Here is a 10,832-nt window from a genome sequence, read left to right on the forward strand (position 1 = left end):
TCCGGAGTCCAGTCTGCATCTTTCCAGAGATTTCGTTCATTTTCATCCATTTCAGCGACAATTAATGAAAACGCTTGAAATGTGCGCATATGAAACAATTGCAACTGTTTTCCCATATTATAATAAAACAGAGCCATAAGGCTGCTCCATTAAATCATAAACTTAAATTGGTAGACAAATGATGTACATCTTCCTTATGACTTTACCCCAGTGCCAGTTCTAACCAAAACAATAAAAAATAAAAAAATGAATAAAAACAATTTGTATAGGTTGGCATTTTTATACGTTTTTTTTATTTTAAGTTTGTATTTTTTATACGTTTTTATAAGTTTTATTGGTTTTTGGTTTCTCTCCAGATTTTATGGTTTTATTTTGGCTTTAGGCTTATTGTTGAGGATTTCTTCTTTATTCTGTGTTATGTCATGGAATGCAGACCTGATTCTTAATTTGCATTTTGTTTTAACTGTGCACTTTGTAACTTCTGTTTGGAAAAGTGCTATATAAATAACAAAATTCATTCATTAAGTGTAGCTAGACAAAACAGTGTCCCAAGACAGAGTGCTCAAGGTCCAAGCTCAATTGGTTTCTCTTCACACATTCAGCCCTGTGAACCAGTGCAGCTGCCACATGCATGTCAGCTCCCACATGGGATCCCAGCATTGATACTGTGTGATCAGGACCCCATGAATGGAGCAGTGCACATTCCACACCTCTGAAAGGCGGGGTTAAAGCATGCGCATGTATGTATGTATGTATGTATGTATGTATGTATGTATGTATGTATGTATGTATGTATGTATGTATGTATTTAATGTGCTGCTACTGAAGACTACAATGCTACTGTAGAGTACTGTTGCAACTGTAGGCTAAATGTTTCTAAATAATATCCTTCCTATAAGATGTCTTATCAAACTAATGTGGAGCTCTATACATTTGATAGATAGATAGATAGATAGATAGATAGATAGATAGATATACACTTTATTATAATTACAGAAAGTGGGTTACGTTCCCTTTACCAATAGCCAGATTTTACCTTAAAACGTGGTGGAGTTACATGTCAGTTGAAATGACGGAATGGGCCTTTAGTGTGCCCTCCCCTCCAAACAGGTCATAGTCTACATGCAGGCCAGTCATTGCCGGATGCGCCTAGCATTTTCAAGAGACGATACCAAAATGGCACTTTTATGGCTTTAATTATTAAGACTCGTCCTCTCTTACTAATTTAATCTTTTCGCGGAAGCTCGATAGATATTTGGGAATACGGTCAGCCTTGGGGTGGGCAGGTTCGACATTCCTCGCATGCGTCTTCGCCTGGTGGGAAGGGCTGTAACTTTGCTATAAAACGACTCCCACCGACCACAGTGGGATGTGAGTCCGTCCCCAGAGTTGAAAGAAGCTGCAGATCGTCCCAACCAAGCTGCCAACATGAGTCGTAGCCCAGAAAGGATGTCCTCTTACCGCCGTCACTTCGAGGGCGCAGCGGGAGCATCCTCGTCCCTCCAGGTGCGGGTCTCCAGCCCCTCTCCCACCCGCAGAGAGGTGCGCCACCGCTCCGCCAGCTACAGCCGCAGCGGGGGGTCGATGGGCCGGAGGAGCCTCGCCCCGGTCAAATCACGGATGACCAGGTAGGACAACTAACTTGCAGAACTGAACAAAAGTTGAATAATAATTTGTATTAGTAGTTTGTAATTTGTAATAGTTTAATGAGCCTATAGCCAAACTTGATAGTAATAGTTTAATGAGCCTATAGCCAAACTTGATAGTAATAGTTTAATGAGCCTATAGCCAAACTTGATAGTTTAGAAAGTTGCACCATAAAACATTTTATATAGCCTTGTATGACCTTTATTTAACCAGGAGTGGAGTTTCATTGAGATAAATAATCTCCTGTCCTGGGCAAGACTGGCAGCAGTAGTTTACAATTACATGGCTGCAGACATAAAACAAAAATAGATGAACTAAAAACAAAAACAAAGGACAAATTAGCCTACAGAATCATAAGACAAGAACAAATGATCAACATTCAAACCATCCCCAGTCGGATGTGCTTGCTTCCATGCCATTTAAAAACCCTGTAACGTGAGTCCCACGGGTGCGGAGGGTAACTGAGGGATGTGGGGGTTCTGACAGCAGCGTGAGCATGGGGGCGCTGTGCTTCGGCATGAGCATGGGCCTGGGCCCCAGGCTGGACCTGGACGCGGCCGCCGCCGAGAACCAGGACTTCCGCAGCACCCGCACCAGCGAGAGGCAGGAGATGGTGGCCCTCAACGACCGCCTGGCGAGCTACATCGAGAAGGTAAGGTCGCGTCCTCACACTTGTATGCCGTCTTAGCGGTGCTGTAGAAATAAAATGCCATTGACATTGAGTGTGCCTTTTCCTTTGTCTATGGCTCCCCATTGTATGTAACCCAGTTGAATTTTAAACGTACTCCTCAGTATAAACACCGCTCACCCGCCCAATCGAATCCTAGCTTTTCGGGGGAACAGCTGGCTAGAGCGGTGTTTATGAGAGGTGGTGATGTGTGTTGGTAAGTCAGAGGACCCGAGATCGTACCCAGGGTGGGCAAAGTGAGGGTGGAAGTGATAATGACCTCCCAGATCATATTAGCTGGCATTTTATTATCTCACCTGTGGAGCCCATCTCACTCCTCTGTTTACCTGTGTAGCCCATCTCACTCCTCTGTTCACCTGTGGAGCCCATCTCACTCCTCTGTTTACCTGTGTAGCCCATCTCACTCCTCTGTTCACCTGTGGAGCCCATCTCACTCCTCTGTTCACCTGTGGAGCCCATCTCACTCCTCTGTCTACCTGTGTAGCCCATCTCACTCCTCTGTTCACCTGTGTAGCCCAACTCACTCCTCTGCTCACCTGTGTAGCCCATCTCACTCCTCTGTTCTCGCTCTTTCACATTCTTCTCATTCTGTCTTGTTCCTCTGTCAGATCATTCAGTCCTAAACAAATACCCCCCTCTCACACTACGGTTCCCTCCCCCTCCTCTCACACTACCGTTCCCTCCCCCCGTTCCCTCCCCTGTTCCCTCCCCCGACCTCCTTCAAACCGTTCCGGTTCTTAAGGTTCCCGTTCCGCGAGAGCGTGAATCCCGCGTTCTGCGGTCGTTGTGTGACCCGGGCTCTGTCTCGCCCCGTGTCCCATCCTAGGTCCGCACCCTGGAGCAGGAGAACAAGCTGCTGGAGGCGGAGATCGCCATCCTGAACAACCGCTTCGTGAAGCCGTCGGGCCTGAGGCAGCTGTACGAGGGCCAGCTCAGGGAGCTCATCCGGCTGGCGGAGCAGATGAGGGTCCAGAGGGTGAGGCCTCGCCGCCGCCACGCCCACGTGTAGCCCGCGGTGCGCCTGCTTTTAACCACGCCTGTGCGCACAAATGATGGCTACGTTCCTTTGGGGCGTCGTCCATGCGGGTTCCTCCGAAATGAACGCGCCGCTAAATACGCGCCCGTCTGCGCATACAGTACGCATTGTTTAACAGCAAGTACACCGCAGGCTTTAGTTAAACAGCAAGTACACTTGAGTTTGGCTTGGAATGAGAAGCAGAGTCTATTAATTGGTCATTGGATGAACATGCTTCTTTAGACCATTGTGAGCCTCTGTGGTTGTTCCTAAACGTTGGGTTGGGGTCACGTTGGGCCGGCTAGTGACTAGATGTGACAGGCTGTTGTCTCCGGCCTGTAGGACCTGGCGCTGGCGGCTAAGCAGGCCATGGCGGGCCAGCTGGAGGTGCTGAAGGTCAAATATGAGGAGGCTGTGGAAGCCAGGAAGAAGGTTGAGCTGGAGATCGAAGCGTTCCGACCGGTGAGCAAAGACATTCGCCGAATACCGACGCTACACAAACATTTCAACAACATTTCATTTCAAACTTTTATTTGCACTCGAAAGGCACTGAGGTTTACCTCATTTCCGGTGACATCGAACTTACAGTAAAATACGATACAACTCACCCTCAGTGGAATTCTGTCATCACCCTGACAGTTACCAGAAGACGGCCCAGACAAACGTGTCAAACCTGCCTTCACTTTGCGGCAGTAGAGTTCATGTTCTGTCTGCGCTGCGCTGGTGTCCCTGTCTCCTAGGACGTGGATAAAGCCACCTCAGCCCGCATCGCTCTGGAGAAGCAGATGGAGAACCTGGAGGTGGAGATGGAGTTCCTGCAGAGAGTTCACAAAGAGGTACCGCCCCACCGCCTCATCCTGTCAGGGGATATCTTTACTCAGATGTGTTTTTATTCAAAACCTGTCCACAACGAGGGCCGCTATGTGCTGCTGATGAGTGTGTGTGTTTCAGGAAGAGAGCGTAGATGTGGTGAGTGAGTGCGTTCAGGAGAGTCGTGGAGTTGGGGGCTCCCAATCACCAACGCACTGTTACAGCTGCTTAGGAGGCGGGGTTTGAGGAACGGGATTAGAGATGAACGTTTGGAGGGATGGGCTCAGGACAGGTTACCATGGAGATTTCTTCCCCCAACAGGAAATCGAGGAGCTGATGGCGCAGATCTTCTCGGCCGTGGCCAGGGTGGACGTCTCCTTCGCCCTCCCCGACCTCTCCTCCGCCCTCAAACAGATCCAGTCCCAGTATGACAGCATTGCCGCCAAGAACTTACAGGTCATTTTGACACATTACTAGATTTTATTTTATTTATTAGAATTTATTACACATTAGGACATTAGCATGCACATTGCACCTAGTAGTGTGTATATTATTTAGTAATACAGGCATAACCCTCCTTCATTATCATGTGGGTGATTTTAAGTAATTAAAAAAGTCGTTGAAATACAGTACATCATATCCATGCAATATGTCCTCACCTACTTGTATTGTCGTGTCCCAGGAGATGGACGCCTGGTACAAGTCCAAGTTCATAGACCTGACGAGCGCGTCCACCAAACACGTGCACGGCGTTCGCAGTGTGAGGGAAGAGATGGCGGGATACAAGAGAGACGTAAGCCAGGCGCTCCTTCTGATCCACGCTGACACCGTCACCCCAAAACACTGCTATTCAGTTCTAATGTATGTGTGTGTGTGTGTGTGTGTGTGTGTATGTGTGTGTGTGTGTGTGTATGTGTTTGTGTGTGTGTGTATGTGTGTGTATGTGTGTGTGTGTGTGTGTGTGTGTATGTGTGTGTGTGTGTGTGTGTGAAGATCCTAAACAAGGAGCGTGATCTGGAGGCCCTGAAGACGAAGAACGAGTATCTGGAGATTCAGATCCGTGAAGCCATGGAGAGGTTTAAGAAGGAGGAGGAGGTGCTTAAGGTAACTGTGACCATTCCCCAAAAATAGAATCAAACAGGCCTACGTGTGTGTGTGTTTCCATGGTTACAGGCCTACGTGTGTGTGTGTGTTTCCATGGTTAAAGGCCTACGTGTGTGTGTGTGTGTTTCAATGGTTAAAGGCCTACGTGTGTGTGTGTTTCCATGGTTAAAGGCCTACGTGTGTGTGTGTGTGTGTTTCCATGGTTAAAGGCCTACGTGTGTGTGTGTGTTTCCATGGTTAAAGGCCTACGTGTGTGTGTGTGTGTTTCCATGGTTAAAGGTCTACGTGTGTGTGTGTGTTTCTATGGTTACAGGCCTACGTGTGTGTGTGTGTTTCCATGGTTAAAGGCCTACGTGTGTGTGTGTGTTTCCATGGTTAAAGGCCTGCGTGTGTGTGTGTTTCCATGGTTACAGGCCTGCATGTGTGTGTGTGTGTGTGTGTGTTTCCATGGTTAAAGGCCTACGTGTGTGTGTGTTTCCATGGTTACAGGCTCATGTGTTGTCATGTTTCTCTAAAGGGGCGTATTGAAGACTTGAACCTGGACCTGAAGGTCCTCAAGGAGAAGATCGCTCTGCTGCTGAGAGAGTACCAGGACCTGCTGAACGTCAAGATGGCCCTGGAGATTGAGATCATCACATACAGGTGACAGAGTGAATGGTGCTAGCTCCACCACTTACAGGTGACAGAGTGAATGGTGCTAGCTCCACCACATACAGGTGACAGAGTGAATGGTGCTAGCTCCATCACATACAGGTGACAGAGTGAATGGTGCTAGCTCCACCACATACAGGTGACAGAGTGAATGGTGCTAGCTTCACCACATACAGGTGACAGAGTGAATGGTGTTAGCTCCACCACATACAGGTGACAGAGTGAATGGTGTTAGCTCCACCACATACAGGTGACAGAGTGAATGGTGCTGGATCCGTTCCTGGATGATTTCCTTCCCGGTCAAAGGGAGAAATGGAGCCGCGCCCTTTCATCCTCTGAACTCACCTAGCACATCGTTGTTGCGTAACATTAGTAGTCTATGAATACTAGAGATCTCTTATTGCGTATCCAAAGCAGTGGTCATGTGACAGTGTTTGGGCCGTTGTGTCTAATGCATCTCTAGTGGTTGTATCAGCACACAGACACAGCTGGGGCATTCAGACTATTGGATGACCACTGCATGATGCGTTTCCTGTGTGGTTGCACCGGGCAGGAAGCTGATCGAGGGCGAGGATGTCCGGCTGGGCCACATGTTCCAGGGCATATCCCTGATGGGCGGAGCCATGATCCTCAGCGCCAGCGCCGCCATCAGCTCCTCCCCCGTCAGCGCGCCCGCCGTGGAGGTGGAGCCGGAGGCCGGTCCCAGCGACGGGAACGGCGTCGTCGAGGAGAAGGCGGCGCCCGCGGGGCCGGTGGAGGTGATATCGTCGGAGAGCCAGACGGACCTGGACGAGCAGGCGACGGAGATGACGGAGAGGAAGACGCTGCTCATCAGGTACGGGGATCTGAACCACACGGCCTCACAGGCCCGTCTGTACGGTCATGGCAGGATGTGGGGGCGTGGCCCGAGTGAAAGATCCGTTCTTAACCTCGTTCGTCCCCCTCGCCCGCCCCTTTCTTCCCAGAACAGTTAAGACAGAGGAGGACACGTACGAGAGCGACGCACAGGAGCGCACCTTCACCATCTCCGGGGCCGCTGACGACGAGGAATGATAGATCTGCGACTCCTCCCATCAACGCGCCATCCGCTCCTGCATGTCCCCGAATTACATTGGTGCTATTTAGTTTCATAGTTCAGTTATCACGTAGTATTAAAAACATGGAAGAATTCTGGCGATGCAGAGAGTATGATCTTGTAGATGCAGAGTATGATCTTGTAGATGCAGAGAGAGTATGATCTTGTAGATGCAGAGTAGGATCTTGTAGATGCAGAGAGAGTATGATCTTGTAGATGCAGAGAGTATGATCTTGTAGATGCAGAGAGTATGATCTTGTAGATGCAGAGAGTATGATCTTGTAGATGCAGAGAGAGTATGATCTTGTAGATGCAGAGAGAGTATGATCTTGTAGATGCAGAGTATGATCTTGTAGATGCAGAGAGTATGATCTTGTAGATGCAGAGAGTATGATCTTGAAGATGCAGAGAGAGTATGATCTTGTAGATGCAGAGAGTATGATCTTGAAGATGCAGAGAGAGTATGATCTTGTAGATGCAGAGAGTATGATCTTGTAGATGCAGAGAGTATGATCTTGTAGATGCAGAGTATGATCTTGAAGATGCAGAGAGAGTATGATCTTGAAGATGCAGAGAGAGTATGATCTTGTAGATGCAGAGAGAGTATGATCTTGTAGATGCAGAGAGAGTATGATCTTGTAGATGCAGAGAGAGTATGATCTTGTAGAGAGAGTATGATCTTGTAGATGCAGAGAGAGTATGATCTTGTAGATGCAGAGAGTATGATCTTGTAGATGCAGAGTATGATCTTGTAGATGCAGAGAGAGTATGATCTTGTAGATGCAGAGTATGATCTTGTAGATGCAGAGAGAGTATGATCTTGTAGATGCAGAGAGAGTATGATCTTGTAGGTGAGGCAACATCAGGCACCATCTGAACGTGTTCGTGAACACTCGTCTCAACCATCATAGCAAACGGCCTTTTGCGCCCTGGTCTGCTCTCTGTGTCCCTCTCTGCTCTGCCCTAACTTCCTCCACGCCTCTCACCTCATACCTGATAGCGCTTCCCTCTCCTGTGTGTGTGTGTGTGTGTGTCATCTTTGGATTGTCTGCAACCAATAAAAATCAATGCCAAGCAATAATACTATTGTCCCTCGGTGTGGTCTTGATTTCGGGGTGCTTTGGGTTTTCCTAGTTCTGGAAGATACGTACGAGCATTTCTAAATAGATTTATCATGTAAATATAACCACAGAATAAAAATCAAGACAGGTTTGATATCAATTTCCTTTGATATATTAATTTATGACAGTAAATCATAGCAGTACAATCGTCAGTTGTTTTTTTCAAAGAAGTACAATCATTTATCTATGATTGTAATTATCTACAGTACTACAGGATCAACACACCTGCTCTGGTGAGTCACTGTTCTTCTAAACCACGTCATCGTTTCATACAGGGATGGAAAAAACACCAACATAACAATAATACGTATTCCAGTTAGTAAGAAAAAAGAAAATTACAAAAGCATATTTAATATGCCTCTAAAATGCCATTTACAAGCTGCTGGTAAACATGAAAAGGTATAGAGAAAGAGATATATACTGCATAGATAGTGCGGCACAGCAATTTTTAGAGGAATGGAATGTGGACTGACGAGCTACAAGACAAAGAGTACAAATGCAATGACTGTTTTTCTAGTCTGTATATTCTGGTGTGATGGTGTTATTGTTATCATGTTTTTTGTTTGTTTGTTTGTCTTACTGTCTTTTGTTATATATTGTTATCTGAGAATATGTCTGTTATATATACTGAAATATAAAATAAACTATAAAACATTTTTTTTTAAAGAAAATAATAAGTAAGAAAGGCTATCCCACTGACACATAGTGGTCATACTGTAGTTACAGATAATAACAGATAGATCTGGCTAAAAGATACACTTCAGCATGGCATCAGGCTGGTTAGCATTAGCATGGTTATGAGACCCTCCCCTATAACACGGTCCCAGGCTGGTTAGCATTAGTATGGTTATGAGGCCCTCCCCTATAACACGGTCCCAGGCTGGTTAGCATTAGCATGGTTATGAGACCCTCCCCTATAACACGGTCCCAGGCTGGTTAGCATTAGTATGGTTATGAGACCCTCCCCTATAACACGGCATCAGGCTGGTTAGCATTAGCATGGTTATGAGGCCCTCCCCTATAACACGGTCCCAGGCTGGTTAGCATTAGCATGGTTATGAGACCCTCCCCTATAACACGGTCCCAGGCTGGTTAGCATTAGCATGGTTATGAGACCCTCCCCTATAACACGGTCCCAGGCTGGTTAGCATTAGTATGGTTATGAGACCCTCCCTTATAACACGGCATCAGGCTGGTTAGCATTAGCATACTCACACCCCTCTTCCTATTGTTTCATCAATCTCATTCTTGAGCAATTCACAGTATAAAAAGATTTGGCACCCCATAAAAATCGTACAAAGTTGATGTTCAATCGTAGATTCACAATAGTGATGTCATCATTAGGAGACGGATAGTTAAAAAGGAGAATAATTGTTCAATAGGTACAGATTGCATAGTGTGTGTGTGTGCGCGTGCGTGTGCGTGCGCGCGTGTGTGTGTGTGCGTGCGTGTGCGCGTGTTCAGAGTAAAGGTTTTGGCTCCTCCCCGACTCCTCCGGCGAGGCGGTACACCACCAGACCAACGTCACGCGCCAGCTCATCAGCACCTTCCTACAGGAAACACAAACATGGCTCATCAGCACCTTCCTACAGGAAACACACACATGGCTCATCAGCACCTTCCTACAGGAAACACAAACATGGCTCATCAGCACCTTCCTACAGGAAACACAAACATGGCTCTTATAAACACTGATCAACCAAGAGCAGCCAGAAGCTCCGTTATGATGTTAGAGACATGAATCAACCTCAGTTATTATGTTAGAAACATTGATCAAACATTGATCAATATTGAGTCAGGCGCTGTTATTCCATTAAAAAGAGGAAGGAAGGAAGGAAGGAAGGAAGGAAGGAAGGAAGGAAGGAAGGAAGGAAGGAAGGAAGGAAGAGAAACAGACTGTTTCTAATTCTCTAATCTATCTCTTCAGGAAGAACTAGAAATAACCTCCTCGCGGTTGGAGGCCTCCGGCCAGGGAATCAAGTCAAGTTGAGTTCACATCTCTGTCTGTCCAGATTCATCAAACATAACGTAAGTGGTGGGAGCAGCAGCGGTGTCGCCTGGCGGTCCAGGAACATTGTGTTTGAGTCCCACCGGGGACTAGGGCTGGGAGTCCGAACTTCGGGATTCGAATATATAATTCGAATATTGACAGAAATACTGGTATTCGAACGAATATTAGGCAGCCCTTAATATTCGAACCTGTAAGTTTTGTAAATGTGTTGGCTAGCAAACGTTGCTTTTGATTCAGATTCAGAGGGTTTTTCACGCCTGGTGAAGTTGCAATCGCGAGCTCATTAGCAAGGCTATTGGACCTGTAGGAGGTGATGTTAGTTAGCACTTAGTTAGCAGAACAATGGCCTCGCCAACGCCCACAATCACGCTGGAGGAGATCGAAATCTATACCCCTGGACTGGGTTGCACCAGTTTGTCTTATCTTGTGACTAAACCCAAGCATTTAGTCACGCCTAAACACTGACTAAACTCTTAGTTGCTACTAGTTAGTCGCATATTAGTTGGTGTCTTATTTCGGTTGCACCACGGCAATTTAGGCGTTGTCTTAACTAGTAACTACTAACTAGTTACTAAAAAATGGTGGTTAGCTAGCTCGATCGTGAAATTACTCAAACTTATTAAATATGACACCAATATGCACACCGGTGCCAATAGTTAGCCTAATCTTGATATAACTAAGACATCTGCTAAAAAAAATAATTTTTCCAC

The 10,832-nt window shown here is 46.6% G+C and overlaps 2 protein-coding genes across 2 annotated transcripts in view; one reads left to right on the forward strand and one right to left on the reverse strand.

The window, feature by feature from the left end:
- Window positions 1–1,428: 1,428 nt before the first annotated feature.
- ngs (notochord granular surface) lies at window positions 1,429–6,968 on the forward strand (the record flags this gene model as incomplete). Its single annotated transcript, XM_084453392.1, has 11 exons — window positions 1,429–1,628; window positions 2,134–2,299; window positions 3,162–3,311; window positions 3,693–3,812; window positions 4,091–4,186; window positions 4,482–4,616; window positions 4,843–4,953; window positions 5,154–5,264; window positions 5,782–5,906; window positions 6,469–6,750; window positions 6,881–6,968. The coding sequence occupies 11 exons, from the start codon at window positions 1,429–1,431 to the stop codon at window positions 6,966–6,968; spliced, it is 1,584 nt and encodes a 527-aa protein (XP_084309518.1).
- A 1,289-nt stretch (window positions 6,969–8,257) lies between these two features.
- pgm3 (phosphoglucomutase 3) overlaps window positions 8,258–10,832 on the reverse strand; it is a 22,597-nt gene continuing 20,022 nt past the window's right edge. Inside the window, exon 13 of the mRNA XM_084453279.1 lies at window positions 8,258–9,661. Coding sequence (XP_084309405.1) covers window positions 9,572–9,661 — 90 coding nt within the window. The 3' untranslated portion in view covers window positions 8,258–9,571. The remainder of the gene's footprint in view (window positions 9,662–10,832) is intronic.

This window comes from Borostomias antarcticus, assembly GCF_949987555.1.
Source record: "Borostomias antarcticus genome assembly, chromosome: 19".
In the NCBI taxonomy this organism is placed as follows: Eukaryota; Metazoa; Chordata; class Actinopteri; order Stomiiformes; family Stomiidae; genus Borostomias; species Borostomias antarcticus.